Raw genomic sequence first — 13,555 nt, 5'->3', positions numbered from 1 at the left:
TGTACCTATGCAATAAATAAATAAATAAACAAACACCACAAAACCTTGCCACACCAGTCCTCCTTCCTCCCCCCCCTTTGTTTTCTCTGTTGTTATTGCTTGTTTTGGTGGGGGCTTTTTTTGGGGGGGGGTTCTCTTCTTTTTTTCTCTTCCTTTTCTTCTTTTAAATTGATATTGATAGTCACTAGACAGACTCCTTCCAGCATTCCTTTTTCTTTCCAACAGAATCAGAGGACTTGAGTCATCTTGTTTTGCCTCATATTGAGGGGGAAAAAAGTGAATGATACAAGGAGCAAACAGTCGCATGAACATTGAGTGGAAATAAAAAAAAATTATCAGACTTAAATAACAAACCCAAAGTCAATGACAAGAGAATCAAGTTACCCAATCTACAAGTTATATACAAAGGAGACCGACCTGTTACACTAGCAGTCCTGGAGGTAAAAGGGGGAGGTATGGGATGCATGCTGGGAACAGGGGCAGAGGGAGGACAACACTGGTGGTGGGAATGGTCCTAATTCACTGTCACTGTGTACCATAAACATAACTGCGATACACTTGTAATTCATATTAATCACAGTAAAAATGTAAAAAAATATCTAAACGTTACTTTATATAACAGTGGAAAAATAAAACATTTAGGGTAATTAAATGCTCAATAGCAAGAAAATTTGAATTATATGATACACTATAAAAATATAGCATTTAGAGGCCAGTGCAATAGCACAACGGTAGGGCATTTGCCTTGCATGTGGCTGACCCAGGACAGACCTGGGTTTGATCCCTGACATTCCATATGGTCCCCCAAGGCTGCTAGGAGTGATATCTGAGCTTAGAGCCAAGAGTAACCCCTGAGTGCTGCCAGGTGTGGCCCCAAATAAAACAAAAAAAAAATTACTTATTAAATTGCTGAGAAATTCACAATATTTATATTTCCATGCTACAAATCAACTTGTTTAACATCATGCCAATTTACTAACAATAATGTGTCTGAGCAGAACAAAAAACACACAGACAAACATATAACCAAAGGCATGAGTCTCTAGTAATTGGGTAAACAAAAAGATGTAAGAATTTATGTATGTGTCTCAAAAATGCATAATGTTAACACTAACAAGTTGCTTATCTGAAAAAAAATGGATATATTGTAAAGCACATAGTACCTTTAAAATTTTAAATTAATATTAAAACAGTGATAAAGATAATAGAAAAGTAGGTGTTATATTTATCTCTTGTCACAAAATACTAAGCTATATAGCATTTAGTTTACTTAGATATACTTTTAGTTTATTAAAAATATCTCTATTACTAATCACCTTAATTCTCTACTAACTGAGTCATACCTTCCATACTAAGGAATGCAACTAAAGTAGTTTCTTATATAAATAGAAAAATTTCTAAGTGAAACAATGTGTTTACTATACAGAATACAGCAGCATAAACTATATCTTGTCAAAGGTAAATATAATTAGGCACACAGAAACAATTTTTACATTTAATAGTTATTTAAATTTAATTTATTACATTAAATGTGTTAAGGAAATCTTCATCTTCTGTAGGATCTATGTCAAACCAATGATCATCTGAATCTCCAATTTCCTGTAAGCTTTTATAAAATTCTAGAAGTCCTCCATTATATCTGCAAGACATTTTAAAATAAGGTTAGAGTTCAATAGACTTCAATACAACAGTTTACCAATAAAATAAGTAATCAAAAAATGTTGGACAAGTGGGGGTGCTGATAACCTCTGGTATGTTATAGATCTTCAAATATTTCTTTCAGGTGGGGTAAATAGGAATAAAAGATTAAGAATGAGACAGAAATTTAATTCATGCTTTGAAAGAATGAGTTTTAATAGCCAAAGGGTTTAAATAGTTGGATAGTTTTTCTTAATGTACTGAAAGCCTCGAGGAAAAAATGGTAGGCACAATAATCCAGTACTGACTCAAGACACACAGAAGATCAAGGCCTCTCTATTGGCATAATTTAGAAATCTTCATCTTCTGTAGTCATGAGATCATTTGGGCTGAAAATCATGCCAAATTTAATCAGAAGACAGGGAAAAAATTGCAAGAAACTAAAAGCAAAGCCTTGGCAGATTTACTTGTTAGCAACTCAAAACATTTCACAAAAGCTAAAATGTAAGAAATATGTGAAATTGGGATATTTAGGCAATTATACTTAGAACCATTTGAAGTAGGCAGACAGATAGACAAGGAAGGGCCTCCATGGCAATGAATTCTTGGAACATAATAAAAATTCTTGGGATGTAACAAAATTCTTGGAACATAATAAAAATTCTTGGGATGTAACAAAACCAAGATATGAAATTTGAAGAAGTTATTCTGTCAATAGTCAAGAGCAACTTTGTGGATACCATAAGCCTTTATCTAGTAAATGTATCTAGAGCCTCCTCAGCCCTTTCTCCTCAGAGAAAGTGGAGAAGCTCCAGCAGGAACAAAGGCCAGAAAAGGATTATCAAAGAAGTCCATCAACTACTTCCAACTCTTTCTCTTGTCATAGCAACATCTATGGATTCTTACCTAAACAGAAATCCCAGATAGCTTAGGAAAAACCCTGTAAAAGCCAACTTGGAACAAAGGAAGCATATACATATGTTTCCTGGGTTCATGGTGCCTGCGCACGTCACTCACTTCTTCTCTCTTTAATGCTAGAATATGTATTGGCATTCTCCTGGGGCTCTGTAGAAGTCCACATTCTCTCTTGAGCATGTTGTTTTCTTTCTCTTTTTCTATCCTCCTCTCCCTAAGCTTTTTTGAATGTAAACTCTTTTCACTTTACTACTTTTCTCCTCCTAAAATTCTTTTCTGAGAGGAAGGCAATAGACCTGAAAGGCTTGGATAAAGTCCAGGAATGATGTTCCTTTCCTGCAAAGAGCAATCTCAATACAGCCTGAGTCCACAACTATCTGACAAACTAGGAATCAACTGATCCAAGCAATACAAGTGGATATCAGGTACAGCTTGATGGCTGCCTGGTGGTTGGGGAAATATGAAGCCCGTGCTGTATAGGGGCTCACCACATACTTTGTTAGTAAGATTTCTCCAGCGTTTCCAAGAGTGGCAAAGGTGGACAGATAAAAGAGGTAGATTTACCTCTTGAAGACATTCTCTCTTTCCCTCCACTTAGAGACTCCCCCAAACACACACACATGCTGGATTTATACTGAACCATCCAGCTTGCAAAGATTGCTGCCATAGTAGAAGACCCACCATTTACTTAGGATCATAGAAAATATCAATCTGTAGTATATATCTAAAAGATGATCTGTGAGACTTGCCTTCCTGCATTCCTAAGATCCTCATTGTCTACAAACCAGAAACTAGGATGAGGTATAAGCAGAAGCCACAGGACAAAAGACACCATGTTTAAAAAAAAAAAGAAAAAGAAAAATATTCAAAATTAAGAACTGTATAACTTGGAGCAATATAGATAGTACAACAGTAGGATTGGGGTTAAAGCTCCAGCACCCATGTGATCCCATTATGTGGTAGTTCTCAATGGTCCGAGAATGAAAGAGATGATATAGCCAAAGGAGCAAGCTATTTTCCATGATCTGCAAAATATATTCTCCCTACAGAGATAGAAATATAGTATAGGGGTTAAGTGCATGCCTTGTTCTTGTCTGATCAAGGTTTGATCCTTGGTACCAAATATGTTCCCCTTAGTTCCACCAGGAATGATCCTTGAAAACAGAGTCAGGAATAAGTTCTGAGATAATGGGGTATGTTCCCATACATAAGAGAAGGACATAAGAATGCAATGTCCATGTCTTGGCTATTTTAATTCTCTTCACAATGTGAGTTATAAAGGAGTTTGGATCATCCTGACACTCAGCAAAAAGAAAAGAAAAAAATCATACTTATCTACTATACTATATTGATGAGATCATAAAAATGCCAGAGAGAGTACAGAGGGTAGGGCATTTGCTTGCACATGGTCAGCCCAGTTCAACCTTCAGTACCCCATATGGCCCCCTGAGCCCACCCACCAGAAGTAATTTCTAAGTGTAGTCAGAAGTAAGCCCTGAGGACACCTATCTTAGTTAAAAATAAACTAACACCCCCCCAGACAAAAAAAAAAGCAACAACAACAAAAAAAAAATTAGTGAAGACCAAAAGACTTTCATCAGTATCCAATTTCAGATCCCCTGCTCCCTGTGAAGTATTTGTTCTTTCTTCTTTTTTCTTTCTAAATTAACAATCACATTAATTCTGCCTGGGTGTTTCCTCCTCCTTTTCCCTGCCTAAAATCAGTTTGGGAGCCAGAGGAAGATACAGGATAAAAGCTATGGCTCTTACCTATCACTCAGCTGCAGCAGCAACCCTGGTTTAAATCAGAGAATAACACAGACCCTCAGCACCTCTGACTATGGCCTTTGACCCTGAACACCACTGGGTGTGCCTCTCCCACAAAAAGAGAAAAATAGCAAAATACCTTCGTGCTCCTGGGAAGTAAAGGGGCGGGTGGGGAGCTAAAGGACCGAGCATGCTCAGACCCTCATGTTTTCTATTCTGATATGTTAAACCACCCGGGTAGCCATGCCTATTAAATTGGATATTTACGTTGTATATTTATGATCAGTACATTCAAGAATTTACCATTCACAATAGTAGGCGAAGAAAGAAAACACTATAGCACAAATGTCAAAATGCCTGGTATACTAGCAAATGTTATTCACTTCACAATGTACAAAGTATTGTGAGCTGACAGACAAGATCAACCGATGAGTGACTCCTACCTCTTCTGAGCACACCGAAGCAAGCCACGCCCAAAATATACTAGACACATAAAATTTTCATAAATTTCATGATCTTGGATCACCATCTTCATCACCAGAAATTTATTCTCTGCTTCTATAAAATCCTGTACAAGGTAAAAGAAATAAAATAATTTTTCTCTGCAGCTTCCCGTGGACTCACCCTTGATGCCCTGGACCCCACCCCTTCCTGAGTCCCAAGAACTTGCCCTTGACCAAAAGATACATTTGAACTGTTGCAAACCTTGTGACTTGAGGTTATCTAAACCTTACAAAAATGTAACTGAGCAAATGTCAAGTGTACTTCCTGAAATGGACCACCCTACTGTAATTTCCCACTGTCTGCAAAGCTATATAAAGGCTGGTTAAATCTGGATCGGGGCTCTCAGCCTCTGGCCTATGACTGATGGCTATGCTGATTGCCCCAGCATATGCTTGAACAATAAACCCCTTGCTTTTGCATGAGTTTCGGGTCTTGGTGTCTTTGAGTGGTGTTCATGGTACTCTGGTGCCTTTCATCTGTAGTAACATGAACTAAACTTTTATTGAGGGCTAATGAAAAAGGGATATATTTTCTTTAACAATAGACAATACTTTACCAAACTAAAAAAGTTAGTGCTTTCTTAATATTAATCTAGCCTTTGGTTATTCATTCATATCTTTAATCTAAATATCTCCAAGAATTGCATAATGTTCTGAGAACTTTAAATATACATACGCAAAAAAAAAAAATAACTAAGAGAATCTTTAAACAATATTTTGAAGTGAACACTATCCCACCACTGACTTTATACACATATTCAGTAAGATTGATTTAACAGGCATGATATCAAAAACAGCAAAATACACATTCTTCTCAAGTGTAAATGTCTTCATCTCTTTAATCGCTACATAGTACTATGGTACCATGGCTCACAAGGAAGATTAGAAAAATAGAAATATAGTCACTATGAAAAGGAATTCCTTAAAAATGAAAAGCAGAACTACCATGTAATTCATCAATTCCATTTCCAAAGGAAACAAAACACTAACAAAATCAGGTATACGTACTCCGCAATTACTGTATTATTTACAATGGCCAATATAGCAAAATAACCTAAATGTGCATCAACAGAAGAGATGCTTTTATACATAAATATATATATGTGTGTACATAAATAAATCATACATTCTTACATATGTAAGGATATTATTTAAAAATAAAACTGTCATTTGAACATGGATAAATCTTGAGGGTGTTTTACATATAAGAAATACAGTGTCAAAAATAAAAAGACAAATACTACATGGTTTCTTGTATATGGAATTATAAAAAAATAAATGAAAAAGAACTCAGGGCCAAAAGATGACTCATAAACTACGGAACCTGCTTTGGATGAATGAGTTCAGGTTCAATATGAGCGCCTAAACACACCCATGAGAACCAAGTGCAATATTAGAATACCTGCCAGTTTTATGTGAAAATAACAGACAAAAAAACTCAAGCTCATAAATACAAGAAATGATCAGTGGCATCTAGAATTGAAAGATTACAAAAATGAGTAAAGAGGTAAAGAAATAAAAATTTCTGGAGCCAGGGCAATAGTACAGTGAGAAGGGAGCTTCCCTTGTCTACTGTCTTCATGGGTTTGATCCCTGGAAATCCATATGTCCTCTAAGCCTCAAAAGGGTAACCCATAAATACAGAACCAGAAATAAACTCTAAGCACCGCTATGTGTAGCCCCAAAACAACAACAAAAATAAAGTAAAACTTCTAATAAAGAAAAAGTCATGATAATGTAATAAAAATAAACAGAATGAAAACTATTATTTAAAATACTGTACTACAGAGATAAAAAGATAACTCAGAGGGCTGGAACAAATGTATGGCATGCAAAGGGTCTTGGGTTCAATCTTTGGCACAGCATGGTTTCTTTAGTACTTCCAGGTGTACTGCTGGTGGCCCCCAGTGGTACTAGGGAATGTACTCATAAAAGAATCAAATAAGATATAATACTACACTCTGTATTTGAAAGTTGCTAAAAAAATAGATCACCAAAGTTATTCTCCTAAGAAAACAATTTTAATGTGGCTGAAGTGATAGTGCAGAGGCTAAGGTGCCTGCCTTGCCCAGCAATCTGGGTTCAATCCATGGCATTCCTGAGTCCACCAGGCTCATGATCCCTGAGCACAGCTAGGTATGGTCCACAAACAGATACTAAATACATGAGGTCTTGGTTTCAGTACTTGTTCCCATCTGACATCCAGTGCCACTGTAGTGGTTTGGGTACAAACCACTTTTCTTTTTTTGGTTAAATAAAGCATAAATAGCTGAGAGTACTACCAGTTTTAGTGCTAAATATACCATACAGTGTTAAATAAAAAGGAAAAAAATAATTATATACAATTATGGATATTAACTGCACTTGCTATATTCTTTATGATACATACAAATTTCAAGTCATTATGCTGTGCAAGTAAAACTAAAACTACATTATAAGACAATTCTCCACAGTATGAATTTCCTCATATTACACTAATGAAGTAATACTAAGACTTGAGAGACTAAGAAACAACTCAAAATAGACTAAATGTATAAGCGAGGGGGCAAGGCAAAAAATAATAAAGATTAACAGGCATTTGCCTTGCTTAAGGTCAACACTGGTTCAAACTCTGACACTATACATGGTTCTGTAAACACTGCCAGAAGTAATCTCTAAGCAGAGTCAGAAGTAAACCCTAATCACGGCTGGATGAGGGATCAAAGTCCAATAAAGTAAAATAAAGCTAGTATAGTTAAGTAAAAAGGTTAACGATTTTTTTTATAAATACTAATCATTTAAAACAAAACTATAAGCAAAAAAAAAAAAAACAGATTTTCTCGATTACTTTCACATAACATAATATCCTTTTATTACAAATATGCAACACAAAGTGATCACTCTTTTGGTGAGCTCAGAGGCCATACCTGGTTCTACTTAGAACTTATGCCTTGCTCTGCATTCAGGGATCTTTCTTGACAGTGTTTGTGAGACTATATATGATGATAAGGTGTAAATCCATATTAGCTATATGTTAGGTATGTTAGGCAAGTGCTTACCTGCTGTAATGTCTCTCCAGTCCTGAGTGTCTTTAATGTTTAAAAAGATTCATTCGGCATATTTTAATTTGTTAAAAATGATGTCAATATACATGCAAAGTTTTGTAACTGGTAAGGAACAGATGCTACAAACCTCCTTCTTTCCTCTTTCCGTGAGTGCTACTCCATACAGAAAAAGCAATGTCAAATAATATCCAACATTAATCTGATTTGCCTAAAAGATAAAAGGTGTTTTAGTTATTTAAACTAAATTACTTTTCAATGTAGCAAGCTGAATTAAATATACTGGGCTAATTAATCATTATCATTAACAATATATAGTGTTATAGATAATATATACATAACATATATAATAAGACATCATTATGATTGAGTCAAAAAGATAGTACAGGCATTAAGGCTCTTGCCTTTCATAAAGCTGGACCTGTTCAATCCTTAGCACTACATAGTCTCCCATGTACTAAGCCAGGCGTCAGCCCAGAGCACTTCTGGGCGTGGCCTCAAAATAGAAAATATATTTTAGATGTTAACTTGGTTCAGTTTTATTCAAAAAATAATATGGTCAGTAATGTTAGATTTGATTAAAGAAAATAAAAGCAAATGAGATAATGATTGTTTATATTAGAATATAAAATGTAGCTCAGTGGTAAAGTGGAATACATGCCTTGCATGTGAGGCCCTAGGTTTGGGTCACTGTCTCTTATGATATAATAATTCAAGCATCAAGAAAACTTTAGATGATAATAATATAATGAACACCCCATGGATATACCATACAGTCAACCTCAATAATATATTAATATCCAAGTCTCTGTATCATCCATAAAATTTTGTTGCAATACTCTAAAGTCTGATCACTCCAATGAAAAATTTAAAAATATTAAAAAAAAAGTTAAAAATATTTCCTTCAGTTAAAAAAGAACTAGAGTGATAGTACAATGGGTAAGTCTCTTGCCCTAATGTAGCCAATGTGGGGCCAAATCTGGTTCCTGACCCACCAGGAGCAATTTCTGAGTGCAGAGCTAGAAGTAACACCAGAGCACTCTGGGTGCAATCCAAAGCATAAACAAAAAGGACAAGTTAAAAAGATTGAGGATAAGGAACTAGAGTAATGAAATACATATCAATTTCAAAAGGAAGCCTTGGGACTAGAGCAATAGTACAGCATATGGAGCATTTGCCTTGAACACAGCCAACTCAAGTTTGATACCCAGCATCCCATATGGTCTCTAAGCACTACCAGGAGTAATTCCTGACTACAAAACCAAGAGCAACCCTTGAATATTCAGGTATGGCCCCAAAACAAACAAGTAAATTTAAAAAAGCTTCAAACAATATTAGTCTTAAAACAGTTCTTTTAATAAATCAATAATAATTTAATACTTTATAGTTTAAATATAATGAATAATTTAAGTATTTACTTATTTGATAATTAATAATTTTAGATTTTTTAAATATAGTCTTATTTTACTTTGAACACATATATTAATTTTGTCAATTTTATTTTGCATGATTACTCGAAGGATCACACAAGTACTAAACTTTACAAATGAACAAAATCAAAAGAGCTGCAATTTCATAATTAGGGTGGAAGGATGAAATAATCTTTCTAGGGAATTGAGAGATAGTACAGTTGGTAGGACATTTGTCTTGCATTTGACTGATCTGAGTCCAATCCCAACAACCTTTATGGTCTCCTGGGCACTGCCAAGAGTGATCCCTGGGCAAGAAGGAGTACAACTAACTGTGGCCCAAAAAACAAAAAACAAAAAAGGTTTTTTTTTTTAATTATTTCTTACAAGAAAAGTTTTTTTTTTCCAAGTTTCATGCTCTTGAATAATGTTATGGTGGAAAGTCTATAGTAGAATCAATAAAGAGAATCACAAACACTTAAGAAAATACAAAATACAGAAAGAAAACTTAAATATACCTTTCTCTAGAGGTTAAAAATAGATTAAAAAAAGAGAAAAATACATACTAGTTTACACAGAATAAGCACATGACCTATCTTTTCATTAAAAATAGTATCAAAGATTATATTTTCATTAAAATATTATCAAAAATTATTATCTAAGATTATTTTAAACTTACACAAGTTTAAACTTATACAAAGAACTTATAAAAAAAAACTTACAGCATAATTAGCAGCTTGAACGTTCCTAAGTGCTATTTCCAGTTGCGTTATCAAAGAGTGTAAAGTCAAAACAGGAACAATTTCTTCTCCATTCTGGCTACTAGCTTCAACATCTTTCTGTGGAAAGTTCAATTTAAAATGTATTTAAGTAAAAAAAAAAAAATACATACATATTTTATTATATATAAATTTTCATTGTAGGAAATTTGGAGAATGAAAAATATAGTTTCAGAAATCCAAACCATTCAGATATAGCTGTTTTATTATTTACTTTTAGGTAGTATAAAATAATCATTGTGACAATTTCCTCAAAACCTTAAAAAGCATTGCTATGCAAATCAAATCAAAGGGTCAGAAATTCACTTCTGGTTGCTATGGGAATAAACCCAAACCTACTGTCAAGAAATGATGCAACTGTGATAATAGTGTGAAAGTAAAGTGAAACAGCAAGTTGCCCTAGATAGTCAAATGAAGAAAGTTGTGCTTCTGTCCCAAGCAACAAGCTGTAATCTTACCTGCATAGTCTGGAAGGAAAAATCTTCTTCTAAAAACTTCTCAATGTAAGGGACCACACCTTGTGGTAGAGAATTAATAGCATTCAGTAACTTTTTCACTTCTAACAGTAAGTTAATAGGGACCGATTCATTAAGTGCATCCTTTTCCTGCTTGTCCTAGAAAACATATGTATTAAAATTTTACAAAATCATACATATTTCCATTTGCTTTAATATTAAAATAAATGTGTTAAAAAATGCCTTTCCAGGGCTGGAGCAATAGTACAATTCTGTACGCTAAATCCACAGGTTAGTTTTCACTTGATTTTGTCAATTCCCTGGCTTTGCTTCCCTATATCCTACATGTAAATGTGATCTTTCGTTGTTTAACCATTATCCTCTGATTTCATCACTTAGTCTGATACCTTCCAGTTTTGTCCATGTTTTTGCAATTGTTACAATTTCATTTTTTCATATGGCTGAATATTATTTCATCATATACATATGCAAAGAAGTCTATATGAATTTATGTTCGTTGGTTTGATAACTGGAGCTGTTTCAATATCTTAGGTACTATAAATAACATAATAAACAGAGGTATGCATGTATTTTTCAAATGTTTTTTTTTTGTGCTCTCTGAATAAATATCAAGGAAAAGAACTGTTGGATCATATGAGATGTGTTGGTAGTATTTTGAAAATCTTTTTTTTTTTGCTTTATTAGATGCTAAACTTGTTTACATTTATCAGCAAAGTATGAAGGCTCCTTTTACTCTACACACTGCCAGTTGTTTCTTTTCCTTTTGAAAAAGCCATCCTTACGAATGTAAACTGGTACCTCATTGTCATTTCTATTTGCATTTCCCTAGTAATGAGTGATAATAAGAATTTTTCATGTGCCTCAAATGCAATTAGTATCAAAAACTCAATAATATATTATTCAGTAGAATGTAACAAAAGTTACTGATATTCATGTGGATCCACATAACCCCTGTCAAAGCTATCAAGCAATTATAATAACATCAATATGGAATTAGAATTTAAAGCAGACATACAGAATAATGTAATAGATTTGAAGGTTCAGAATTAAATCCTTACACATATAGACACTTAATTTATAAAAGGTATCAAGAGGATAAAATAAAAATAGAAATCTTCAACAAATACTGCTGGGAACAATAGATACATGCTCCAGATTGGAAACTGAATCATAATATCACGAACCAAAAAGAAAAATTGAAAGACCAGGATTTGATCTCCAGAAACATGGAAAATAAAATAGAGGACAGGGGAGGGAAAAAAGGGATAAGAGGGGATGCAAGGTGAGGGCAAAGAAGGGGAGTAAAGAGGAAGGGAGGAAAAGGGGGAAAGAAAGCATGGATTAATCCCCATCACTTTAACACTAAATTTAACAAATTTAGCATTACTTTTCATATAGAGTCATTATTAACATTTAATGAAAATTAAATATTCTCTTACCAGTTGATCAGTTGATTTTTCTGTCTTACACTCAGTTTCTTCCTTAGAGTCATCTTCCTCGAGATCATCCCTAGTTCAAATTAAAAAGAAGGGTATATTCAAAGCACTCCTTGACTGGTGAGATAAAGAATCTATCCAATAAGTATTTTTTTCTGATAGTGTACTTAAATATGTGTATAAATGACTAATAAAGATGGTAAATCTATCTCAATATTTTTTAATTGTGAGTTAGAAAGCCAGACCTGAAAATGCTCAGAGTATATTCCTGGCAGGCGCTATGCTTAGGAATGACCCCTAAAGGCATTCAGTGGACCAAGTGTTATGAGTGTCCAACTGGCCACATGCAAAGCAAATACTTTACCTCTACACTGTATCTCCAGTCCCAATGAACTACTGAGTGACATGATAAAGAAATCATTATGGCATGTCCTTACTAGGTATCATAAAATACAGAAAATAGAGAACACATTAAACAGAAAACAATTTATTAAAAACTTAAGAATCTAAAATAATGGGAAAAATCTAATTCACAGCATTGTTTCAAACAATAAAAGGTTCGTGAAAAGGTTTATTCTGTATGAATATGTATATTTATGATTTAGAAAAATATCTACTTGACAAAAATCATTTCATTTTTGGTTCAGCATTCTATCCTTAAAGTTTTAATTTTTCAAAATAGCATTGGCATTGGCTAAAAATGTGAACACATATACATTATTACATACCAAACTAAAAATGTACTTATAAAAATGTTTCTGCTTAAATATAAAACCTTGACAAGCATACAAGAATCATAATACAGGATCATATATGAATTATTTGATCTTAATTTTATCACAAGCAAAGATGATAACAAGGTTACAAACCTCGATGAACTAATTTACTCAAAATTGTATATTCCAACTCTGAATAATTGATAAATATTGCCCTATTTTACTCCATATTAAAATGCACATTTGTCATTTACTTATTATCTACAATTTGTTATCTGACTTTATAAAAATAAGATTAAAAAACAGTAAAGGATTTACACAAAATAATTCACAGTATGATCAGTGTTTACGTCTTTTCTTACACTTACAAACCTCACTCCAAAAGGAATGCAAGAAATGAAAAATATGATAGCAGTATTCTGAAGCCTCTCAAGATTTAGGAAAGTATATGGAATATTCTTAAATGTAGTCTACTTAATAACTACATTCAATGACAACTGATTCCTTAATTCAATAGTTCTCAAACCCAAATGCATAATTAAACCACCCACAAAACCTACTGAAACATTCTGATGATCAAATCCTACTTCAGACCTTGAGCAGAAGTGTGGGATATGAACAGCTATTTTTTATGTAACAAAGTCTAATATTGTGAACATAATTTTTTCTCCATTAGAACATTAAAATTAGTATTTAAAAGTTCCTCACAAGAGAAATACTACTTGCTATTCCAACAGCTTTTTTTTCACCCTTCATTTCACATGGTCTATCTCCTTCTACTAATGTGACCCGGCATACTTTCCAACACTACTTGAAATTTTCTGCATTCTTTACCCAGAACTCTCAGTTTCAGTATACTTCTCAGTTTCCACCAT

General features: G+C 33.8%; 1 protein-coding gene across 1 annotated transcript in view; it reads right to left on the bottom strand.

Annotated features, from left to right (window-relative positions):
* Window positions 1-13,555, bottom strand: part of DZIP3 (DAZ interacting zinc finger protein 3) — a 76,942-nt gene extending 63,387 nt beyond the window's left edge. The window contains exons 1-7 of the mRNA XM_049785603.1: window positions 13,515-13,555; window positions 11,968-12,037; window positions 10,511-10,666; window positions 9,996-10,112; window positions 7,995-8,075; window positions 4,764-4,888; window positions 1,525-1,639 (exon numbers count right to left, since the gene is read on the bottom strand). Of these exons, the coding sequence (XP_049641560.1) occupies window positions 1,525-1,639; window positions 4,764-4,888; window positions 7,995-8,075; window positions 9,996-10,112; window positions 10,511-10,666; window positions 11,968-12,037; window positions 13,515-13,555 (705 nt within the window). The remainder of the gene's footprint in view (window positions 1-1,524; window positions 1,640-4,763; window positions 4,889-7,994; window positions 8,076-9,995; window positions 10,113-10,510; window positions 10,667-11,967; window positions 12,038-13,514) is intronic.

The sequence above is a fragment of the Suncus etruscus genome, chromosome 13, assembly GCF_024139225.1.
Source record: "Suncus etruscus isolate mSunEtr1 chromosome 13, mSunEtr1.pri.cur, whole genome shotgun sequence".
In the NCBI taxonomy this organism is placed as follows: domain Eukaryota; kingdom Metazoa; phylum Chordata; class Mammalia; order Eulipotyphla; family Soricidae; genus Suncus; species Suncus etruscus.
Note: the sequence above shows the minus strand (reverse complement) of the source record. Positions and strands in the feature narration are given on the sequence as shown.